General features: G+C 35.0%; 6 protein-coding genes across 7 annotated transcripts; 5 read left to right on the forward strand and 1 right to left on the reverse strand.

The window, feature by feature from the left end:
* Positions 1-1,413: 1,413 nt before the first annotated feature.
* On the forward strand, positions 1,414-5,261 carry LOC104772186 (protein HEAT INTOLERANT 4-like). The gene is made up of 13 exons (XM_087505420.1): positions 1,414-2,232; positions 2,693-2,731; positions 2,834-2,887; positions 2,981-3,044; positions 3,245-3,303; positions 3,422-3,546; positions 3,661-3,720; positions 3,894-3,952; positions 4,131-4,207; positions 4,321-4,359; positions 4,501-4,563; positions 4,643-4,819; positions 4,924-5,261. Exons 1-13 carry the CDS (start codon positions 1,777-1,779, stop codon positions 4,969-4,971), a joined length of 1,320 nt encoding a protein of 439 aa, XP_087361546.1. The 5' UTR covers positions 1,414-1,776; the 3' UTR covers positions 4,972-5,261.
* A 2,379-nt stretch (positions 5,262-7,640) lies between these two features.
* Positions 7,641-11,693, forward strand: LOC104769199 (putative inactive receptor kinase At5g10020). Its single transcript, XM_010493350.3, has 3 exons — positions 7,641-8,925; positions 9,093-10,748; positions 10,888-11,693. The coding sequence occupies exons 1-3, from the start codon at positions 7,995-7,997 to the stop codon at positions 11,463-11,465; spliced, it is 3,165 nt and encodes a 1,054-aa protein (XP_010491652.1). The 5' UTR covers positions 7,641-7,994; the 3' UTR covers positions 11,466-11,693.
* Positions 11,694-11,883: 190 nt separating this feature from the next.
* LOC104769200 (transcription factor TGA4) lies at positions 11,884-15,062 on the reverse strand. Of its 2 annotated transcripts, XM_019242412.2 has the most exons (10): positions 14,749-15,062; positions 13,762-13,930; positions 13,597-13,677; positions 13,465-13,524; positions 13,300-13,377; positions 13,159-13,222; positions 12,802-13,073; positions 12,486-12,713; positions 12,297-12,381; positions 11,884-12,206 (listed from the first exon to the last, which is right to left on the reverse strand). In XM_019242412.2, the coding sequence occupies exons 2-10, from the start codon at positions 13,918-13,920 to the stop codon at positions 12,184-12,186; spliced, it is 1,050 nt and encodes a 349-aa protein (XP_019097957.1). In that variant the 5' UTR covers positions 13,921-13,930; positions 14,749-15,062; the 3' UTR covers positions 11,884-12,183. The 2 variants fall into 2 exon arrangements, with proteins under 2 accessions (XP_019097957.1, XP_010491653.1); XM_010493351.3 differs by having other exon boundaries at positions 11,884-12,381.
* A 5,721-nt stretch (positions 15,063-20,783) lies between these two features.
* Positions 20,784-21,205, forward strand: LOC109131357 (uncharacterized). Its single transcript, XM_019242244.2, has one exon. It carries the CDS (start codon positions 20,892-20,894, stop codon positions 21,111-21,113), a length of 222 nt encoding a protein of 73 aa, XP_019097789.1. The 5' UTR covers positions 20,784-20,891; the 3' UTR covers positions 21,114-21,205.
* Positions 21,206-21,451: 246 nt separating this feature from the next.
* On the forward strand, positions 21,452-23,029 carry LOC104769201 (short-chain dehydrogenase ptmH-like). Its single transcript, XM_010493353.3, has 3 exons — positions 21,452-22,070; positions 22,228-22,387; positions 22,535-23,029. The coding sequence occupies exons 1-3, from the start codon at positions 21,728-21,730 to the stop codon at positions 22,875-22,877; spliced, it is 846 nt and encodes a 281-aa protein (XP_010491655.1). The 5' UTR covers positions 21,452-21,727; the 3' UTR covers positions 22,878-23,029.
* Positions 23,030-23,346: 317 nt separating this feature from the next.
* Positions 23,347-24,862, forward strand: LOC104769203 (short-chain dehydrogenase RED1). Its single transcript, XM_010493357.3, has 3 exons — positions 23,347-23,988; positions 24,087-24,246; positions 24,425-24,862. Exons 1-3 carry the CDS (start codon positions 23,643-23,645, stop codon positions 24,762-24,764), a joined length of 846 nt encoding a protein of 281 aa, XP_010491659.1. The 5' UTR covers positions 23,347-23,642; the 3' UTR covers positions 24,765-24,862.
* Position 24,863: the final 1 nt, after the last annotated feature.

Below are 24,863 nucleotides of genomic sequence, written 5' to 3' on the forward strand. Positions count from 1 at the left end.
AAATTATGTAATAAAATAATTAAACATATTCTATTTATTGTTTCAGAAATCTTAGGAAACAATAACAAACTATTTAGAAAATTATAAAACTTAAATTTATTTATAAAACTAAGATTAAATATTTACATATCTAAATTATTTAATAATAACAAATATATATTAAAATTAGGATACAACATTGTTTATATTTTTAAAATATATCTATATACTTATTTAAGCTATGTTGTTAAAAATTTAACCAGTTCTGATGTGATATATTACGAAAATGCTATTATATTTTAATTATTCTAATAACTAACAAAAGAAAAGTTTAGATTTGTTTACAAAATAATAAAACTCTATTTATTGTTTCATAAATCTTAGGAAATCATAACAAACTATTTAATTGGCTAAAACTTAATTGTTTATACACAATATTCACTATATAAACATTACTAAGTGTATAATATTGATAATATACATAACCTAATTGTAATTTTCACCTATAAAATTAATATATAACATGTTATACCAATAACTTCAATTTGTAAATTTGGTATATTAAGATCTCTAAACACAATCACATCAATTTGTAATACCAAATCACGGGTCAATACATGTTTTGTTGGATTTTTTTAGCTTTACCGAATGTATAATTAACAAATTTGATATTGCACCAAACCAAAATAGTAGTACCAACTACGGGTCAAAATCAGAGTATGATCTAAGTAAATTAAATATATGATTTTATAAAATGTATAGAATTAATAAATTTTCTACTATTATTTTGTAACAAACAAATCCAAATTTACATAAATATTTCCTCACGCTGGTAACATTATTCTACAAAATATTAACGTATATTTATGAGTCGGGTAACAAAACGGGTAATAAGACGGGTAACGAGACGCTCAAAAATTAAATTAATATCTGATACTCGATCATTATTCATGGATAATATAATTAGTATACCCTTTACTCAACCCTAAAGCTGCGGGTACCTTTTTCGAGACGAATACAAACCAAAAAACGGGTCTAATACGGGTATTGGTAGTAGTTTCCAGGCCTACCTATTAGTAGTTTAATATGAATCAAAATTCACCATATAGTATTATATAATATAACATGTAAATGAATGATGCAACATAAACATAATATTAACAAATAACAAAATTAAAAAAAATTTCCGCGCTACCAGCGCATGTTATTATCTAGTAATTTTTTAAAAATGCTTCATAAAGTGTACCCATTTTCAAAATAAAAAATCTTATAGTAATATTTAATCAAATTCTAAAAAGCTAACAAAAAATTATGTAAAAGTCAATAGATTTGAAAGATCTAATTTACCTTAATTAGTTTCATAAAAATTCAATTCCTTTTTTAAATCATTTCGACAAGGGTTGTCAAACTTCCTCTAATTCAAACTTCAAAAATAATTAAAATTTATGTTAATTTTGGGCCTTATGCTTTGGCAAACGGCGCCTTAAATAATTTTGGGGGAAAAAAATCAAAAACCCTATTTCCTTTCCTGAAGAGAGAGAGCGGTCGTTAAAATCACGCAACGTTTTAGACAAACACAACAAAAGAGATAGAGAGAGAGAAGAGAGAAGAGAGAAGAGAGAGCAAATTAATTAAAACCAAAAAAAAAAAAAAACCCAAAATTTCTGAAAAAATTCGAAATTCCGGATCCACCGCCATCGATCCCTAGCTTTCTCTCTCTCCCTATCTTCGCCGGAGAAGACACTAGGGTTTTCTCAAATTACCCCTTTCCTTTGTCAATTTGTTCTTAGTTGTGCAATGAGGAAAGGAGCGAAGAGAAAGGGTGCTTCCAAAGCTGGTCGCAAAGGTGCTGCTGTCGCGGAGACTGTGCCCGCCGATGAGGTGATTGTTGAATCTCAGGAGGAGGAGATGACGACGACGCAGGAGGAGAGTCAGCAGCCTCAGGAAGAAGTCGTCAACGAGGAGAAGGAGAATGGTGAAGCGGAGCCGGCGAAGGGGGATGAAGAGGAAGAGCCGGCGAAACCTGATTCGTTAAAGGAGGAGGAGGAGAATCAGGAAGAAGAGGATGAAGTCAAGGAGGAGGCTAAGGCGGAGAAGAAGCCTGTTGTTGCTCGTCGTGGTGGTAAGAGGAAGAGGGCTACGAAGAAGGAGACTGAGGTTAAGGATGAGAAGAAACCTGCACCTGTAGCTAAGAAGCCTCGAGTTACCAAAGTAAAGCCAGAGCCTGAGTACTTCGAGGACAAGCGTAATCTGGTATGATTTTTTTGCTATCCTTATTAGTCTAATTAATGTATACAGATTGGGATTTTATCACTTGGATTCAATGCAATTTGGGGCTTTTTTTGCTGTGTGCTTTTGCTAGTTAAGCTATATGATAATATGTTTCAGATACTCTGTGAAAACAACAATGACATACGTTTTTGGACCCGTTTGAGTTTCTTGGTTGCAAGATTGATATGACTTTGTTAGTGGGTTTATCTGTGAGAACAATTGTATGCTGTTATACTTATTGTGTCAGATATGGTATATTATTGGCGAGTTGAGTTAGTGGATGAAATTTTTCCAAAGGAATGCTGTGGTGTATCTCATTAACAAAGTATCTTGTGTGTTTTCAGGATTTGTTTTTAGTTTAAGTAAAAGGGCTTGTTTTCTTTTCTTATTGCTGCGGTGTGAGTTGCAAATTAACATGTGCGCTTGTTTTTTGTGTTTTCAGGAGGATTTGTGGAAGGTTGCATTTCCAGTGGGAACTGAGGTATATTATTTTGAGGAATTTAGCCTTCAATATCAGAGCTACTGTTACCATTGAGAATCCAATATATTTTTTTTGCTTATGGTTGTTTAATTGTGATGGCAGTGGGATCAATTAGATGCACTTTATGAATTCAATTGGAATTTCCAAAATCTTGAGGTAAGTTGTTTGGATTACATTATCTATACTTTAGTCCAGGTTTTCCCGGGTTGACGAGAATCTGATATTTATGTTTCTTCATGTGTGTGTCAGGAAGCATTGGAGGAAGGAGGAAAGCTCTATGGGAAGAAAGTCTTTGTCTTTGGCTGTACAGAACGTAAGCTGTTTTTTTCTTTCTTTCTTTTTGAGTTTTGGTTATTACTGTCTTCTTATCGATTGGCATGTTTAAATCATCTTTGGCACTTGTGGTTCTTTCTAGTTTGGTTAGAAATTCATCAGGTTGTGCAGTACGCTCTCTTCCTTTTCTTGAACATTAGCTTCTAGTTCCTGTTTAAGCTTCTCTTTTTAACGTTACAGCTCAACTAGTCCCCTACAAAGGTTTAAACAAGATTGTCCATGTCCCAGCAGTTGTTGTTGTAAGTTCTTGTTAAATATATTTTTATCAAAGTTTGCTTGGTACGCTGATCTCTAAATTTAAGAGCATATGTTATCTCATTTCTCTTTTTTAAAAATTCGTCAATCTTGTATATGCAGATTGAATCGCCCTTTCCGCCTTCTGATAAGATAGGAATCACATCTGTTCAGAGAGAAGTGGAGGAAATCATTCCAATGAAGAAGATGAAAATGGACTGGCTGCCTTATATTCCGATGGAAAAAAGGTAGTGCGCTGGCCTATATCAATGATAAGAGAAGCAGAAAGTTTATCTTGGGATATTCTTACTTCTGATGTTTAACAGCAGTTGCTAACTACTTTTGCTTTGTTCTTCTTGCAGAGATAGACAAGTTGATAAGATGAACTCTCAAATTTTCACCTTGGTCTGTACGCAGAGGAGGTAAGTAACATGTGTTGTCTTCTCTTCTCTGTGTTAGATGACTGATAGAGTTAATAACATTGATATTCACTTGCTATGAAGGGATTTCGAGTTTCATTGCATGAGTCGTCTACGGATAGTATTGTTTAATCCTGTTCTGGTACACTCAATTTATCTGTGTACATTATCTGCAGATCTGCTCTCAGACATATGAAGGAAGATCAACTTAAGAAGTTTGAGTATTGCCTTCCTTGTGAGTGTTATTCCTTTACTAATAATACTATTCAAATTTGCAGAGTGAACCATTTATAGCACATGGCTGGCTGTTGCAGTGGATTATCTGTATGTGTATCTTGTTATGTATGTGGTATTGCAACAACAAATTCTAATCTCTTCTTCGTTTTGGTTTTGGTTTTTGTTTTGCGTTGCAGATTTCTATCAACCTTTTAAGGAAGATGAACTTGAACAGAGTACTGAGGTCCAAATAATGTTCCCCTCTGAACCGCCTGTAAGTTTTCTGGCATGCAATGAATGTGTTGGAATTGGCAGGTCTTCATGAAATGGCCGAATAGAGGCACAGTATTTTCTGTATAATGAAGCTTGAATTTTCTGTTTGTGCAGGTTGTATGTGAATTTGACTGGGAGTTTGACGAACTTCAGGTGTGTGTTTGGCTTTCCTGTAACGATAAAACTTGAAGTACTTCTTTTATCGAGTCAAGAGAGTTTTTATCTTTGCACTGCTCTAAATCACAGTCAATTGTATGCTGAATCATGAGATGGCCTTTTGTCCTTTTATCTCAGGAATTTGTCGATAAACTGGTTGAAGAAGAACAATTACCAGCTGAACAGAAGGATGAATTCAAAGTAAGTTTGAGCTTTAAAGCAATTGTCAATTCTTTACGCTTGAGTATTGTCTCTAATTACCATTGTTTGTTTTTCTCAGGAATATGTCAAAGAGCAAGTTCGAGCAGCTAAGAAAGCAAACCGAGAGGCGAAAGAGGCTCGAAAGAAAGCCATAGAAGAAATGAGTGACGACACCAAGCAAGCCTTTCAAAAGATGAAGTTCTACAAATTCTACCCTCAGCCTTCACCAGATACACCAGACGTCTCTGGTGTCAAGGTAAGAACATATGTGAAACTCATATAACTCGAAAAAGGGGTTTTGTTATAAAGCTGTGATAAGTGAATGATCTTGATTTTGGTTTTTTTTTCTTTGTTTTGCAGTCGCCGTTCATTAACCGGTACTATGGAAAAGCTAATGAAGTCCTTTGAAGTAATCAAATCTTTCAGAACTCAGAATAGCTTTTCTTGGCAGCTTCAACAGTATTGAAACTTATCTAGTCACAGGTGCTCTCAGAAACTCTTTGAGCTATTATTATAGGGAGTTAAAAAGTCAAGTTTGGGCGACAAAAAGTGTCTTTTGTTACATTTATGAGCTTGTATTCTCTCCTCTAGAAATACTTGAGATCTTTAGAAGAGTCACGGGAACCAAATTCTTTTTGCGGAAAATTGGAGACAGCTTTCTTTATATTTCAATTTCAACCCTTGAAGTTTTTTTCATATTTTTCTAATGGCATCCTCAAATTATTCTTGATTATTAATATCTCTCTATCTATATAAATGGTTTTTTCCAACTACACTACTAGTTGTCAAAAGTTTCGACAATAACAAAATGGTATTATTTTTTATGGACCCAAATATACATTATTCATTATGAGAGATGGAGAGACATAGACAAAAAATATAATAAGTTTGGCATCTTTCATTTTATGGTTAGAGAAAATGTCAAATGACATTCTAAAAGGAGCAAATAAATAGACTACCTCAAGATTTATGTGTTATATATCATTTAAAAATTAGCGACAAGGTCCTATTGGAATATATATAAATCAGTCAGTTAAACAGTGCCATAGAATGTCAAAAAGCCTATTTCTATCTGAACATATAACCCCCTATCCCTAATTAGGGTAACCATGGATTTTTTATATTAAATGATACTATATATTTTTCAAAATAAATTTACATACTTGGGGTGGACTAAAAATCTTATAGTATACGTCAGTTAGTTAAATAAAATAACAAAGTATGGTCAATTTTTTTTTGGGAAAAATGTCGATTAAATCATAAACTTACCAAAAAACGCCATTTAAACCTGAACTTTGCCTCAGGCCATTAAAATCATTTAGTTTTGTTGCCAATTCTAATTAAACATCAAATTTTACCAAAAACGCCAAAATATACATGTCGTACAATTGGGTAACAAAGCAACAACAGACTCTGATACAATGGTGTGATTACGTTTGTTGGAGAAAGAATTTAAGATCCACCGCGAGACGAATCAAATAGTCTAAATATGTATAAAGCTCCAGCGGCCGAGGTAGGAGGAGTTGGAGCTCCGGAGGCTGAGGTCAGAGAAGGAGTTTAAGCTCCGGAGGCTGAGGTTAGAGAAGGAGTTGGAGCTCCGGAGGCTGAGGTTAGAGAAGAAGTTGGAGCTCCGGAAGCTGATGCTCAAGAAGTTGTATCAGAGTCAGTTGTTGCCGGAGATAAAGTCTGTTGTATCAGAATCTATTGTTGCTCTGTTATCCAATTTTACGACATGTATATATTGGCGTTTTTTGGTAAACTTTGATGTTTAATTAGAATTGACAATAAAACTAGATGATTTAAATGGCATGAGACAAAGTTCAGAGTTTAAATCAGAGTTTAAATGGCGTTTTTGGAGAAGTTCATGATTTAATTGACATTTTTCCCATTTTTTTTTATCCCAAAGTATGGTCAATTTATTTACTCACAATAAAGTTAATGTGATTAGGGGAAAAAAATTGACAGGTCGGTCCTGAAGAGTATAGTAGTAGGAGTAGTAGTATGATGATGATGACACGAGTCACACACCACGTTATTTCTCTTTGTGAGTCTTCTCCGTCCCGTATAAGGAGAACAATGTACGGACAAAGAACCTAACGGCGTTATAGAGTGCATGACGTCCGCGGTGCATGTGATGTGTGAGAAAAGGTTGGTGACTTGACTTTGGTGCGAAAAAACTCTTTTTTTGAGGGGAAAGAAAGAAAAATAGAAAAGACAGAGAGAACTCAAACGACATGGCCATTGTCTCTTTCCAGTCTGGTTTTACTCATCTCCAGAACTAATCATATATTATTCCACCACTTCTCTCCCTCTTTCTCTCTTTTCACCTTTTTTTTATAATAATAATGATATTTGTATCTTTTTAAAACAAAGTTTATTTTTGTATATAGTACTCTAGTTTAATTAAGTGTATCATATAGTAAAGTATGTTTTCTAAACTATATATGTATGTGTAATACTAATAACTGATAACAAAGATGATACATACTCACTGATAAGTAGTGATTATGACTTGACGCAATTAGTGTTTCAATTTTAATGACACATCTAACAAATCGTTTTCAATTCGGAATGATCTCCCCATTTTTGACTAATAAATCTGAAGATATGTATGTCCCATTTTTTTTAAACTCAGTTTAATTTAAAAGTGAACAATAATAATAGTAGTTTTTCTATTTTTAAGGTCAATCAATAGTAGTATCTATAGGCATCTCATCAAAATCATTCTATTTCCACTGACGCTCGGATTCATCTTTTAACTGCATTTTGAGTTTTCGATAAATATCATTAAAAATCAACTTTTCCAAAAAAAAACACTTTTTTTTTCAGTCATTTATGTGGGTTTGGCTACTTATTTGAAAATGTCAGAGAATATTCAAAAGATATCAACACCATTGAAAAAAAAACAACAAAATAATAATTACATGACCTAGAACTATTAACTATAGCAAGTAATCAGTAATTAGGTTCCATTAACAAAAGTCTCTTTTTTTTTTAAATAATTCCATTAACAAGAGTAAAGTTAGGGGAGGAAAAAAGGTACCCATAAATGAGAAAAAACTCATAATTCCTAAAATGATAAAAAGTTTATTTAAAAAAAATATCTGAAAGTTTTTAATTGGAAACTGTTAAAAAATCTTTGATTAAAAGGAAAAAAAATAAAGACATACCATAAAAGAAAAAAAATAATATTATAAAAATTCGATTTTTTTTTTTGGAAAACCTCAAAAACACACACACACACTCTCTCTCTCTCTCCTCTGCTTCTTCTTCTTCTTCTTCTTCCCCTCTTTTCAATTCTCCAGATTCCGAAGAGTACAATCCCTAAATCTCCGTCTCACTTCTCTCTCTCTCTCAGCTATGAATCCTAATTAGGGTTTTATTTGGTTTCTTCAAATCAGTTAGTATTGCATTTGCTTCTTCAGGGCTAAATGAGTAATTTTCTTATTTTCTGCTTCTTCTTCTCACTACTCTTCCTCCTCGGTGCCAACGCCGTCACCGATAAGGAACTCAAATCTCTACTCGAGTTTCGTAAAGGGATCCGTGACGAAGCCTCACACCAACGAATCTCATGGTCCGATACAAGCAGCCTCAGTGATCCATCTTCTTGCCCTAATAGCTGGCCTGGTATCTCCTGCGACCCTCAAACCGGTTCAATCATCGCCATTAACCTAGACCGTCGTGGTCTCTCCGGCGAACTCAAATTCAACACGCTTACTGGTCTCACTTCTCTCCGTAACCTCTCTTTATCCGGAAACAGCTTCTCCGGTAGAGTCGTTCCTCAGTTGGGTGGAATCACGTCGCTTCAGCACTTGGATCTGTCGGATAACGGATTCTACGGACCTATCCCGGGTCGGATCTCGGATCTTTGGGGTTTGAATCATCTCAATTTGTCATCCAACAAGTTCGAAGGTGGGTTCCCTAGTGGGTTTCGTAACCTTCAGCAGCTTAGATCTTTGGATTTGCACAAGAATGAGATTTGGGGTGACGTTGGTGAGATTTTCAATGAGTTGAAGAACGTTGAGTTCGTTGATTTGAGCTGTAACCGTTTTAATGGCGGCTTGTCTTTACCGGTGGAGAACATTTCGAGCATTTCCAACACTCTCCGTTACTTGAATGTGAGCCACAATGCCTTGAATGGCAAGTTTTTCAATGCTGAGTCTATTGGTGCGTTTAAGAATCTTGAGGTTATTGACTTGGAGAATAACCAGATCAATGGTGAGTTGCCTCGTTTTGGATCACAGCCGAGTTTGAGAGTCTTGAAGCTTGCGCGTAATCAGTTGTTCGGTTTAGTGCCTGAAGAGTTGTTGCAGAGTTCGATTCCTTTGCAAGAGTTAGATCTCAGTCGAAATGGTTTAACAGGTGAATTGAAAATTTTTACACCTTTTTTAAAAAATGCTTTAACTTTTATGTCATTGAGCATTGATTTGACTTATTCCTGGTTCTTGAGTAGACATTTGTGTCGTATTGTCTGAAGCTGTTTGTATAAATGTGAATTAAAGGAAGTTTCTTTTTTGATTCAAATGCAGGATCAATTAGTGAAATCAATTCAACAACGTTAAGTATGTTGAATCTTTCTTCTAACGGCCTGTCTGGGGAGCTTCCGTCGACTTTGAAAAGTTGCTTAACGATAGATCTGAGTGGGAATACTTTCTCTGGTGATGTATCTGTTGTTCAAAAGTGGGAAGCTACTCCTGATTTTCTTGATCTGAGCTCAAACAACTTGTCCGGAAGCTTGCCAAACTTCACTTCTGCATTTTCGAGATTAAGTGTGTTGAGCCTTAGAAATAACTCTGTCGCTGGTAGCTTGCCTTCTCTGTGGTATAATTCAGGGGTTTCTCAATTCTCTGTGATTGATCTCAGTTCAAATAAGTTCAGTGGCTCTATTCCACAGAGTTTCTTTACTTTTGCAAGCTTGAGAAGTTTGAATCTTTCTATGAATAACTTGGATGGGCCAATTCCTTTTCGAGGTTCACACGCAAGCCAACTTTTGGTTCTAAGTTTTTATCCGCAGATGGAGTTGCTTGACCTCTCAACCAATTCTTTGACGGGTATGTTGCCTGGCGATATAGGTACAATGGAAAAACTTAAGGTGCTAAATCTTGCCAATAATAAGCTGTCCGGGGAACTTCCAAGCGACCTCAACAAGCTTACTGGCCTTGAGTCCCTTGACTTGTCAAACAATACTTTCACGGGTCAAATTCCGAGTAAGCTTCCTTCCGGGATGGTGGGATTCAATGTGTCATATAATGACCTATCAGGCATAATTCCGGAAGAGCTGAGAAACTACTCGCTTTCGTCATTTTATCCTGGTAACTCCAAGCTAAGTCTCCCAGGTGGTGGGAGTCCAGCGGATTCTACTCGTGATCTATCTTTAACTGGGAAAAAAGATCATTCGAAGCGTAGCATAAGAATAGCAATTATTGTTGCTTCAGTTGGAGCTGCTCTTATGATTCTATTTGCCTTGTTTGCCTATCATCGAACACGGCTCAAGGACTTTCATGGGAGGAATAGGTTTACAGACCAAGCCACGACTAGAGACGCCAAGTTTGGACGCTCATCTCGTCCCTCCTTATTCAACTTCAGCTCAAATGCTGAGCACCCATCATCATCATTGAGCTTCTCAAACGATCACTTGCTCACCCCAAATTCAAGGTCGTTATCAGGGATACCCGGATTTGAAGCTGAAATATCCGAGCAGGGTGTTCCCGCTCCTACAGCCTCTACAAACCCTAACCTCTTGGATGATTATCCTACAGCATCTGGACGGAAGTCTTCTTCAGGAGGCTCGCCATTGTCCTCCTCACCCCGTTTTAGCGACCAGCCTGTGATGTTAGATGTTTACTCACCCGATCGATTGGCCGGAGAACTCTTCTTCTTAGACATTTCACTAAAACTCACAGCAGAAGAGTTATCCCGAGCTCCTGCAGAAGTTCTTGGTAGAAGCAGCCATGGAACACTGTACAAAGCAACACTGGATAATGGACACATGTTGACAGTGAAATGGTTGAGAGTTGGACTCGTGAGGCATAAGAAAGATTTCGCACGGGAAGCTAAAAAAATCGGATCATTAAAACATCCAAACATTGTCCCATTGCGAGCATACTATTGGGGTCCCAGAGAACAAGAAAGACTTCTACTCTCTGATTACCTTAGAGGAGAAAGCTTGGCCATGCATCTATACGGTAAGAAGCTCTTTTAATTAATCTCTTTTACCCCTGCAGCTATTAGCGTTTCTGTATCTCGTTTGAACAGCACTTTTCAGCCATTTGATGACTACCCTTGAAGCTTAAAAGAACTTACCGCTAGAATCTTTATCTGCAGAGACTACTCCCCGGAGGTATTCTCCAATGTCCTTCAGCCAAAGACTAAAAGTTGCAGTTGAAGTGGCTCAGTGTCTTCTCTACCTTCATGATAGAGCAATGCCACACGGGAACTTGAAGCCAACAAACATAATCCTCACAAGTCCGGACAATACCGTGCGCATAACCGATTACTGTATTCACCGTCTGATGACTCCATCTGGTGTAGCGGAACAGGTTCTAAACATGAGTGCGCTCGGTTACTCTGCTCCTGAACTTTCCTCAGCTTCTAAACCAATGCCAACTCTCAAATCCGATGTCTACGCATTTGGTGTGATTCTCATGGAGCTTTTGACACGACGAAGCGCGGGTGACATAATCTCGGGTCAAACAGGTGCTGTTGATCTGACTGATTGGGTGCGGTTGTGTGATCAAGAAGGTAGGAGAATGGATTGCATAGATAGAGACATTGCAGGTGGGGAAGAGTTCTCAAAGGCAATGGAGGATGCACTTGCTGTTGCAATCAGGTGCATTCTCTCTGTCAGTGAAAGGCCTAACATCAGACAAGTACTTGATCATCTTACTTCAATTTCTGCCTGAGATTTGTTTGTTTTTTAATTTCATTTTTCTGTAAATCTCCATGGATTTCCCTTCACCCATCATCCCCATTTTTTGTTTCTTCTTCTTTTCTGGTTTTATGTTTCTCTCTAGTAGCTTTGATCAGATGATTCAGATCCTCACGTGTTCTTACATTTATATTTTGTTGATTATTTTTCCCCTTCCTTGTAAAGGTAGAAGAAAATCTAATCCCATTGATTCTGACAGAAACATTTTGAGTTTGGTTTTTGAATTTTTCAAAATATCTTCTTATATCTCTTGTCGACTATTAGTAACTAGCAAGAGCTGATCAAGGGAGACAAATGGAATGATATTTGTGATTTTCACTATCGTTTACCAACTGTATAGCTTCATCGAATAGTAATTTACTTTGAGGGAATTTGTTGTTGAGCAAATTGAATGACCAAAGTTACAAACCTTTATGCATTTTCATGTGGTTCAAATTCTTTAGTGAATATGACATTTGAAACAATATACACCACAAGCCAAATCTATAATAGTATTACATACAAGAGAAAAACAAAACATTGAAAATTTGGTTTCTAGAAAGCTATACTTTACGTTGCTGATCATATTTACAACTTCCCTCAAACATTTCCTTTAGCCGCAAGACAAGAATCATCATCAAACAGCAGCTTATGTTATTGCTCCTGTTCTTGTCCAAAACCTCACTCACAACCATACTCTCCATTCTCGAATCTTAAGGTTTCACTTCAATCCTTTCTGGAAATCCAAACAACCTTAATTACGTTGGTTCACGTTGCCTAGCCGCCCAACTCGAACTCAAAGCTCGAAGCCGTTGGAAATACTCACCTAGTGCTAACAAACCTCTAGCCGCTTGTCGCGTCGTTAAGATTCGATGCATTTGTTGCAATGTCTCATGTCTCAAATGATCAGCCTAACAACAAAAACAAAAATTTAAGAAACAACAGCAACCTCAAGAAACCAGTTCTTCTTGTCCTAACAATATCATTAGTTTTTTTGCTAAGCTTTCTTTCTCACCTGGTTTACAAAGCTTACCAAAGCCTCCAATCTCTCCATAGCACAAGTCATTTGAGGAATATAACTTCCTTCGCCAAGTTTCCCTGCTGCTACACTCTCTGCTAATGTATGTTGCAATTTCTCCATACCTTGAGATAACGCATCTTCCGCTTGTTGACATGATTGCCTCAAATTACATACATCCAAAAGTTGTTGATCCGTCAAAGGATCAAAATGCGGTAACAGAACCTAACCAACAACAAAGAAAAGGAATCCATATCCAAAATCATTGTAAGAACCTTCACTTTATGGATCAATGACAGGTTTTTCTGTTTACCTTGAGAAGCTCCGAGGGTCTAAATCCACCTATCCACAAGAAAAACCGCTCTGCTGAAGTTTTCCACATTCCCGACATGACGTAGAAGACATCAATTTTTGCAGCAGTTGATTTCATTCGGAAGAGTTGAAAGTAATGTTTCATGGCATTTTCGACTAGTGATCGAAGCTCTATATCACTAACTTGTCCATGTAATACAGTTCTTAGTTCGCATATTTGCCTATTTTGTTCTTCCACCCAATGTCCATATTCCATCTCAAATGCAACAATCCCTAAACAAGTAAAAGAAAACTGATGAAAGAAAGATTTTGAGGGAGACAATGCAAAACTGCCTAAAGGTGAAAGAAAGATTCAAACCTGAGCTCATGTTATCTGAGAAACCAAGAGCACTGGATTCTACTCCGTTCCCAACATAGAAACCCTGCAACATTATGATCAAAACTTTTTATATCAACAAGATACTTGAGGAAATAGGAAGAAGAATATTCTTTTACAAACCTGTTGTCTAGCACGATCGAGTTCTTGCTCTAAATGAATTAGCTTCAACCGGCTTGTCTCTAGCTGCTGAACATAAGCCTGCAACACAAGAGTTATATAACTCAGTCAAAAACATAACAAAACTTAACTGTTTTACAAGTTGCACAGAACATAAAAGTTTCATACTTTCTTGCGCAAACGACTTTTCCTAGCTGCCTCACGATTCTGAGCAAGCCGTCGCTGTATCTGTAAAGATATAAAGATTTAGTTGACGTAACCTCCATGGATAACCAAACAAGCTATATATAATTAACTTACCTTATCAGGATGTCTGGATGTGGAAGCCTCTTGGTCATACTTGTGAGGAGTTCCCTCTGCCCCATGAGAAGTATCCTCTGACTGAACAAAGATTGAAGAAAGCATTAGTATCAGAATCCAAATGAGATATCTTTATCTGAGATATATAACAAAACTTAAAAGTACCAAGCTGTCTGTCTTTTCGTTTGTTGGGATTATGATAGAGCCAGGCGTATACATGCCTCCATTGTTCTTGAAACTTTCTTCCCACATACTGATTTGGTTGAGAGGCTCGTAAATTTCAAACCTTCTCTGTGGAACAAAATGTGTCGATGTTGTATTCATGTTTCTTCAACTGGCAACAAACAAGAGATATACATACAAAAAACTTCATTAATTAAAAATCAAGAACTGCAAAAAGATACAAGATCATCATCACGAGTTGAAGAGAGAGATATGTAAGTTGAGCCAAAAGAAAGGTTATGGCTTTTTAAAAGTCATTTTCCATCACCCAATCCGTCAACGCTACATACCTGCCCTACTACTTGTATAAGGTGAAAACATCAGACTCATATACACCCGAAAAAACCCTATTCTTACTAGTGGTTTTTTTTGAAAGGTCTATCATTGAAAATATATGATCATCTCAAAAACCTCTAAATTGCATTTCCTAAAACAGAACAAACTCTAATGTCATTTTCAGTTATTGGATCTTACTGTATCTTCTTCTTTTAGCCACTAATGGTGGACCATCTTAAACACATCCCAATAAGGGGAAAAATTCCATTAATCTCTCTCTCTCACTCACTCACTGACTGATTTGAAATAACATTCTTGTCCACATAAGTCAAGATTCGATGTAAAGGCTACTCGGATAAGAAGGTGAAGAGAATAAGAGCTAGAACCTATAGAACCAAATTGTATCACATAGCCAATCATGAAATCAAAAAATCAGAAGCAAAAGTTACAGCTTCAATTGCAATCAACTAAGATAAACCCTAAATCCATAAAGCTAACAAGATGACTTCTAAGGGTATCTCGAAGATGAAACAGAGAACACATAAAAATCGAAACTTTTTTCCAAGTCAAGCTGAGATTATGTGATATTCGTAAATCGTAATCAACCCAAAAAAAAAAATCAAACTTTAGAAAGAGAGAGATTCGAAGTTGTACCTTCTTCTTCTTATGGTCTTGTTTATGTCAAAAGGGCTTCAAAAAGACGAACTTTTCCCGCGGAAAACCATGAAAAGAACACAACAAAAGCAAAGGAACTTTTTCAGTTTCAGTGACGAAATCGGACGCAAAGCCTATAAATTTTCAGTTTATAACGATCTGAGAACAGAAGAGACGATAAAATCGCGTTATCTGCAATTGTCATCTTGAAGAAGAAGAAGAAGAAGAAGAAGAATCATGCGAGAACACGACAACTTAAAAGAGAGACCTTTGATAGACTTCTTTACATTTTTCTATATCATAATAAATGTTTTAAAAAATATAATTTGAAATTTCTTTCCTATATTCTTATTTTTTTTGGTTCGTTGATTCTTCGGTGATATTTTGTCTTTTAAGCAATAACTGAATCCGAGTAAAATAAAAATAAAAAAATAAAACCAATTTTGACATGTTTAATAAAATTTTATTCTTTTTTCCGTATATTCTTTTTCTTATAGTAGTCCATAATTTATTCGCATTACTAAATTAAATTATTTCGATTTTGTTTGTTTTACTCTCATTTGTCATGTCTCCACTACCTCGCTGATGTGCGCACCAGGTAGATTGGAATTTCTTTTAAAGTTAAATCCGATTTTTTTCATTAATAATTCATAAACCTATGTGAATTACGCAACACAGTCAAATATTGCGGCTAGACACCGTCGGTGATTACGTAAACACTGAACAGCACACGCGCAGCTTAAGATTTGCGGCGGGGATGAAAGGCGGTTAAAAACTCTCCGAGTTGTATGTATATGTTGGGAATTTATAAGACATCAGTACGTAACATAGCCGCAACGCTGACGGCAACAATTGATAGAAACAGATTTACGTAAAATAGTATATCATATTATTTACTAGAAGTCATCTCGTGGGTAGAATTTAGCTTACATTATTTTTGAATTTATTTAGTTTACATTGTTTTTGGATATTATAGCTCTTTTATTTGTTTACTCAGCAATTATTATTTTAATGGTTTTTAAAATATACTGACCATTTCAATTTTTTTTGGTTCTTTTGTTTACTTGCATTTTCCTTTTATATATATTATTAGAGTATTTCAACATGTGGAGAAATTTTTGATTACATAGTAGTGGGTTTATGGTTTTTTCTCCCTTTAGACTTTCAAGACATATTAATCATTCTCCATCTTTTTATTTTCTCTCTTGCGTTTGCACAAATTATATTACCACTAACATCTATAAAAACATGAAATTTTGGGATATAACTTACATGAATACGATCTAAATATGAAATTTAGGTAAACAACAATGAACTTAATAAATATATTTTACCAGCTAATTTTTGGTGAGAAAAAAAACGCAATCACATCCCTCAATATAATTTATTCTTTATACATTCTAATACAAATTAAATTGTTTTTACAAAATTTTAATAATGAAAATGAATCCAAGTAAATAAAGTTATAGAAAATTACTCTAAGTTATGGTTGACTATAAAAATGCAATAGTTTTGTTCCATCGCTGAAATAAATTTTTAAATATGTCTATTTAGCTTTATCATAAATGCAATTGGATAAAACAAAAATTTATTTTGTCGTAGCTACTTAGAAGAAAAACCGCAGAATATTATAATATCAAATGTCATAATAAAAAAGTTTCTTAGGAAGTAAAATATTATATGTGAAAGTGGAAAATGTTATGAGAATTTTTGTTGATATTTTATTTTTAAGATGGTTAATTCTAAAGCTATTTGATACTAAGATTCCTAAAAATATATAATACCAATATATAATTAGCATACTCAAAACTATAGAAGTCAAATTAATTAGTATAGAAAAATGCAACTCATATCATGGTATGATATAAAAAGACATCACAATCTTAACAACATGATTTTTTAAGCATATGATAGTAACATCACAAACTAAATTTACAATGGAGAGACTCATATGCATCGTCTAATAAGAAGAAGTTTTAGTCTACTTTACACACTGTTAATTATAATATAGCAAATTTGAAATGCTACTAATAATCTTAATATAGCGATAATAATGCACTATTATAGAGAGACAAATAATAGCAAAGAAAAAAAACGCTATTATATGTGCCCCCTCTAAGATAGCACCGGCAAAGACAGCGTTTACAAAATCGCTATCGAAACGAAATGATAGTGTTTTTTCGTGTGCTAAAAAAACGCATATTTCTTGTAGTGATGTTGAACATATTAAATCATGATAGTTCATTTTTTCATGATGTAGTAGTATTAACATAACCAACAAATACGATAACCCTAGAGTAAATATAAAATATGGTTCAAGGCCCAGACCGAGGCCCAACCCATAGGGTAAGCAAATGAAGCCAAGTATTAGGGCATCAAACTTTTTGGAGCATACTTTAGACCAAAAGTTTTTTTTTTTGTCTTTTATGTAGGGAAAAACAAAATTATAAGTTCGGTATTTTTAGATTTTTTTATATAAGCTCAAGTTTTATATAAAAAACATATACTTTTCATGTAGATATATCCAATTTACGGATGAAGTTTTGTTAGGTTTATGTAAAAAAACTATTTCGTCTTTTGAATTGTTGGTGAATGAGCATTAGATTAATGCTAATTAAACTTGTTGTTGATGAAACTTTAAAGTAAAATTTAATTTAGAAAAACTAATTTGAAACTCTAATAAAAAAAGTTTCTATATTCGAAGAGTTTGAAAACAATAATGAGTTATTAGGCAATATAATTTTTATTTTTGTATAAATATTTAAATGAATATGAAAACATTGAAAAGAACAAAAAATGTGAGCAAGCAAAACGAACATATATCGGTTTATGGACTTAGAAACTATCTTATGAAAATATTTTTTTATATTACTATTCTTATAATTTTATTTACGATAATGAAAATGGTTTTTTAAAAATAAATTAGCATAGGTCATCCAAAATTGCTGGACCGGTCCATGGAGATTAGGAAATACATACATAAACACTCTAATGAATAAGTAAATTTGTCAAACATTCTCACATTATATATTCTGATGTAGTTTTAATGCAAACAACAAACATGATAACCTGCAAGAAAATATTAAAAATTATTCAAGAATACCTATTGAAATGTAGAAAGATATATAAGAATAATATAATTCTTCATAGGAACCTAATGACTGAAATTAAATAATTATGACAGAAAAAATTCTCTTAAAATGAGAGTAATTAGGGACTGAAATTTAATTTTATGGAAAACGGATTGAATTCTAATATTATGGAAAATGAATTGGTAATATATAATGGGAATAAATGAGTAAGCAATTATCAAATTACTTACATAAAACATCCCACCATTAGATTATATAAGATTAAAGGCTAGAAACTAAACCTAGTAATAGAAACTCATAAATTAAAATTTGAGTCAAAAAATTATTAATTTATAAGAGAATTTTGAGAACACGTAAACATCTACAATCTAACATAATTTAGATTCCTTTTTTGCTTATGAATCATTTATAAGATTGAAACCCATAAATAATTTTTTTACATAATTTAGAAACCGTTTTTGCCCGTGAATCTTACATAAGATTGAAACATATTTTTATAATTTCAAAATAACCTATAATCAAATTGTTTCTAGGATGAAACCACAAACTGATAAATGGTGGGTTTAGATTGGAAGGGGTCTAATTGAAGAAGGGAAGAAGGAAATGTTAAGAGTTTTTTTTTTATGGGCTTTTAGTGAATTAGGTCCAAAATATAAATGAATTTAGTTAATTAGGTCCAAACAAAAAAAATGTACAAGTGTCATATAGATAATAGGCCAAGTGTCATCCTTTTAGCAAAAGTTGAGAAAAACCTTCTCATATTATATAAGAATTTAGTAATCATTACTTTACTTTTACTTTTGATAGTTCATAATTGGATTACACCTAATGGTTAATATCGATTCACATGTACAAAATCTTCTAATGGGTTAGTTTATAAGTATTATATCACTATAAATTTTTCATAATATTTCTAAAATCATCAGCTCTCTGCTTTTAAGATTACCCAATCTTGGTTCAACGCTGTCGTCGGACATGTTTAATCAGATTTCTGTAAAAGGTTTGATTCAATATTTAAGGACATGCTGATCAACAACTGGCATAAGATTACCCAATGTAAAGAAGAAGAAAAATATTGGCTTAAGAATGAGGTTCTAAATTAATTAAGACATGCTGATCGAACAAGAGACCGACCACAGACTACTCGAGCATGTAATCTTTGAAGGTTTCAGCTTACTATTGGCTTATATATAATGTAATTATATCAACATAACATCAAGGTATAGTTAATTATTATATATGTAGCTTACGTTTGCCAACTAAAAAGATTCACATATACGTCTTCCTAAATATAAAGTTGTACTATTTGATAATATATTATATATACTGGAAAAAAAAGAAAAACGAACATTTGCAAAGGAATCACACCTATAGCTGATAAAGAAATGTTTCAATATTTGATCATAACCACAGATTGGCTCTTCAAGTTACATAGGAGACACATTTGTGTGACCACAACTTCTACCCACTTGCCTCTTTACTTGTTTATTTTAATTAGCACAAACGAATACTAACTATAATACTATGTGATCTGGTGCATTTTTATCTCATTATCTGTCAACGCAGTACATATTCGTAAGTATATATTGCAGTTATTTTAAAGTTTTTTAACCAAAGAACAATATGGAATTAATGTTTATTCGAATACAAAGAACATTAACAATGAAAAATAAAGAAGTATATATTAATGAAAACATGACGCACAAACTCGTTGCGTTTGTCTATTTGTGGATTTATTCTCAAGTGCTACCTAATCTTATTAAAAGTGGTTTGCCACTAAGAATGGTTGTCGTCACTCTTATTTTTATTTGTATTTGTGGCTTAAACTATATACTCATGTTTTGAAATCAATGTGAAGAATTTTCACGAACCTTGTAATATTTTAACTCGACTTTAAAAAAAAAAAATTAACTCGACTTTATTTAGCCACATTTTAAAGAGATAAAATCTTAGAAGAGGAATATATAATTGATCCATGAAAAATAACCTGTAGTCGCTTAAATAGAACATGGAAGAGGATTTTTATTGTTGTTTCTGTTTATGTATGCTCAAATACTCAAATTTGAGTGTGTTTGACGTTAAAAGAAAAAAATTAGCCAGTAGAAGTAGTAAACATGACGATAACTCTCACACACAGAAAAGAAAGAAGTATATTTTTAGTAAGAACAAAAGAAAAACAATGGAAAGAAAGAACGTTGAGGATGTCTTTGCGACATTATCCAAAAGAAAACTGTTTAGAATATATTGTCGGTGGGAAGAGAGTGATCATTTCTACTCTCCTAGATTCTACGGTTAGGCATAGAGCTGACTTACCAATATAGAAGAATGCACATTACAATATGTCTTGCAGAACTAGGCTCTCGGACCCTTTTGTCGAAGACCACATCTTGAGTCTTAACGACACTTGACGTGGATATCACCAAAAAGGATAAGGCTTTTGTTTTATAAAGATGTCATAATCGGGAAAGAAATATAAATTGCAATCCGCGACTCTCAGTTTTTTTTGTTTCTTTCTTTTTTTGGTTAGATGATCCCACTAACTAGTAAACTACACATTATGAGGGAAAAAAAGAAGGCACAATGACAATACGAATGTGCACAAAATGTCGGTTCACCGGCCATTGGTATAGGAAAACCGTGTGCCATCTTCAATCAAACACTTTCGTTTCTTTGGAGATGAGAAAATGATATTATCCATATTACTTATGTTGAATTAAATTTTATTAGAATACATACGTTTCTTGGTAAGCTAAAAACATGAAGTATATAATACAAACGATACAAGATAACATTACAGTAGTATACACATAAATCGGTGCACATGGTAAACCGACATATCCAAATTTCTCTAGAAAACACCAAAACCAATAGAAACAATTATGATTAACATCACAATGTGACAAAAGATTTTTCCTTATATAATTAAAAAAAAAAAGATGGAACGATCCTTATCCGAAACAGCAAGTTAAAGCAACAATATAAATAGCTTTCTATGTTTGTGTTCTTTCTTGGCACATAAGAACTCAAGAGAAAGATTGAGGGATTGTAACAATGGCTGACATAGCAATATTGGTGGTGGAGGAATACGAGAGGAAGATGAAGCTAATGGCAAAGAAAGCATCGATTTCTGCGGAGGTTGGGCTGTGTAATAATTTCCCGGCGAAGATGACGTCCTTTGGAGTTGAGGAGGACATGATCAAGAGTTTAAAGAGGAAGTTTGAAGCTAAATCTCAGTTTGCTCTTGCTGTTTCTAATGGTTTCTTCTCTGCTTAACTATGTTTCTCTCTGCTTTTTACTGGGAGATATGACATTAATCGCTCTGTAAAATTTAGTACATTTTTAATCAAATCTTTTTTTTTTTTTTTTTCTGGTTGTCAATGTTTAGAAGAGATAACTAATCTTATATAAAATCAGATGAGTATTTTTGAAAAATATTATGTAGAATTAAAAACACAATTCCATTCAATCAAAGTGTTAAAAAGAGATTGAATTAAAAACATTGGTTCCACAGAAGGGGACTAAACATTGCGTCAGCAAAAAGATAGGTCTCACAAAAGGGGCTACACATAGTGTCAGCAAGAGATAGGTCTTGATTTTTTAATAGACGATCTAACACCACATTATAGATAAGAAACTTCAACTTGTGTGGAAGAAAGAATCATTTACTCTCGTCAGAGAAGAAGGTTTATCCTATGTAGAAAACGACACGACGTCGTCGTAATTCACAAATTTAGAAACTTGTGCCTTTCGGACATAAATAGTAAGTACCTAAATGTAGAAACTCTGTCTTATTATACACTCTGAGAGAAACTCAAGTTTGTTGATAAACATTGAATAGAAACATTCCATTGTTGATCAATCTGAGAACTTGGAGAAGGCTTCTAAAAATGGAGAGCGGCGACGAGAGTAGGCCGGTGGTTCTGATAACGGGATGTGCTCAGGGAGGGATTGGTCACGCGCTGGCCCGTGAATTCACTGAGAAAGGATGTCGAGTGGTGGCTACGAGTCTATTACTGAGCACGATGATGGATCTGGAGCAAGATTCGAGGTTTGTCGTCAAGGAGCTTGATGTTCAATCTGAACAGAACGTTAATAAGGTTGTCTCGGAGGTTATTGATAAGTTTGGAAGGATCGACGTTCTTGTTAATAACGCCGGTGTCCAATGCGTCGGACCTCTGGCTGAGATTCCATTTGTGGCCATGGAGAACACCTTCAACACTAATGTTTATGGTAAAACAAGAATTGGATTTTTAATGTCAAGTTCTCTCATTTATAGACTAATTGGAGCTTCAATAGTTCATATTATTGGATCATGTGTGTGTTGGCTTTTGGCTTGGTACAGTGTGTTAGTATGTTTTGAAGAAGTGAATTTATCCAATGTATGTAGGTACAATGAGGATGATACAAGCCGTTGTACCTCACATGGTGTCTAAGAAAAAGGGCAAGATTGTGAATGTTGGAAGTGTCACTGTTTTGGCACCAGGTCCATGGGCTGGGGTCTATACAGCTACCAAAGCTGCTATTCATGCTCTTACTGATACCTTCAGGTTTCCTTGCTTTTTGCGTTTTCCCATCATCTTCCTCTATCGCATACTCAATCCTGTTTGTGCTAAAGGACTAGAATCTCATGTTGGGTTACGTGTGGATGGTTTTGTTTTGTGAATTGTTTGTAATGGTTCTTGATTTAACGTTAGGTTGGAGCTTAGGCCCTTTGGGATTGATGTCGTCAACGTTGTCCCGGGAGGAATACGAACAAACATAGCAAACACAGCTGTAGCGAACTTGAACAAAATGCCTGAGCTGAAACTATACAAGCCTTACGAAGAAGCTATAATAGAAAGGGCGTTTATATCACAGAGGATGAAGCCAATTCCTGCAGAAACATTCGCCAAAGACATTGTAGCGGCAGTGCTGAAGAAGAACCCACCCGCTTGGTTCTCTTCAGGCAGGCACTCAACCCTCATGGCAATCATGTACTATATGCCGCTTTGGCTTAAAGATTTTATCCAGAACCAGGTTTTTATGAAGAAGAAGTGATATAATCAGATTCAGGTTGGGGTTTAAGACAGAATGTAAACATGCAAAACGAATGTAAGAGATTGTTCAAACTGTTTACTGAATCTTATTATGTCCCCAATCCCCATGTTAGTCTTAAACAGGTGAGAATGATTACATTATTGTTGTAACAACTTGTGGTACAAATTAATAACTGCAAGAGAGACAACCAGAGGAACAATAGTTCTACTTTGATTCGACCCAACAAATGTATCATTGAAATCACATTAAATTTATAAGCATGTGGCCGGTTAGCATTAATCAATCTTGAAGTTAACAGTGCATGATAATATATCACAAATTGGTTTGTTGTTTAAGAAAACGACGTGGAAGAGATAACAAATCGTTTTGCACCATTTAATTTCTTTTGAAATGTGATGTGAAAAAGTTTGGTTGGTCAGTTGGACCACTTTGGACATCAAACATTAATTACAAGCCTGAAAAACTTAGTACACACAACACACTTACGTGACCAGTTCAAAATGTGATGTGAGTTTCAGAAACTTTGGTTGTGACTTGTGGCTCGTGAGCAGTTGGAGGAGTACTTTGGGGTCTAAACCTTAAAAATTGTATTGAATTTTGAAGTCTACTAATGCTGATATAAAAAGAAGCTTGAGGAAAAATAAAAAAGACTCTGTAATACTGTAGAGACACAAACCTACACGTCATCCCTACTTCAGTTTGGTTAGTTCCTCCACGTCATCGGCTTTGTCTCTCAATCTGAAAAAAAAAAAAAAGAAAAAGAAAATGGAGAGTGGTGGCGACGAGAGTACGCCGGTGGTTCTGATAACGGGATGTTCTCAGGGAGGGATTGGTCATGCGCTAGCGCGTGAGTTTAGTAAGAAGGGATGTCAAGTTGTGGCGACGAGTCGATCACGGAGCTCGATGACGGATCTGGAGCAAGACTCGAGGTTACTCGTGAAGGAGCTTGATGTTCAGTCGGAACAGAACGTGAGTAAGGTTTTGTCGGAGGTTATTGATAAGTTCGGAAGGATTGACGTTCTTGTTAATAACGCCGGTGTTCAATGCGTCGGACCTTTGGCGGAGATTCCAATTTCCGCTATGGAGGACACCTTCAACACCAATGTCTTTGGTATGTAAAAGGAAAAAGATTCGATTTTTATTTAATTTCATAATTTTATGAGAATGTTTATTGAAGAAAGTGTGAGCTTTTTTTATTACCCAATGAAGGTTCCATGAGGATGACTCAAGCTGTTGTACCTCACATGGTGTCTAAAAGAAAGGGAAAGATTGTGAATGTTGGAAGTATCACTGTTATGGCACCAGGTCCTTGGGCTGGGGTCTATTCAGCTACCAAAGCTGCTATTCATGCTCTCACTGATACCCTCAGGTTTGCGTTTTTTCCATCTGCTTCTTTGAAGGACTAGAATCTATGTGAGTATCATTTCTAGAGGACTAGAATCTCATGTTGGGTTTGGTGGATGATGCTTGTGTTCGTGACAAGTGTAGTTGTTGATCAAATTATCTAGTAGCGGATGGTTTTGTAATGGTTCCTGCTTTAACATCAGGTTGGAGCTTGGGCCCTTTGGGATTGATGTCATCAACGTTGTCCCAGGAGGAATACGTACAAACATAGCAAACTCAGCTGTTGCAGCCTTCAACAAAATGCCTGAGCTGAAACTATACAAGCCTTATGAAGAAGCTATCAGAGAAAGGGCGTTTGCATCACAGAGGATGAAGCCTACTCCTGCAGAAACATTTGCCAGAGACACCGTAGCAGCAGTGCTGAAGAAGAATCCACCCGCTTGGTTCTCTTCAGGCAGGTACTCAACTCTCATGGCAATCATGTACCATATGCCCCTTTGGTTCAAAGATTTTCTCCAGAAGCAGGTTTTAATGAAGAAGTGATTATCAGAATTCGGGTTTACCACAATGTAACATGAAAACGAATGTAAAACAATGTTCAAACTGTTAACTGAATCTTTATGTCCCCATGTTTTGAGCAAG

The sequence above is a fragment of the Camelina sativa genome, chromosome 20 (genome assembly GCF_030686135.1).
Source record: "Camelina sativa cultivar CO46 ecotype springtype chromosome 20, ASM3068613v1".
Taxonomy (NCBI): domain Eukaryota; kingdom Viridiplantae; phylum Streptophyta; class Magnoliopsida; order Brassicales; family Brassicaceae; genus Camelina; species Camelina sativa.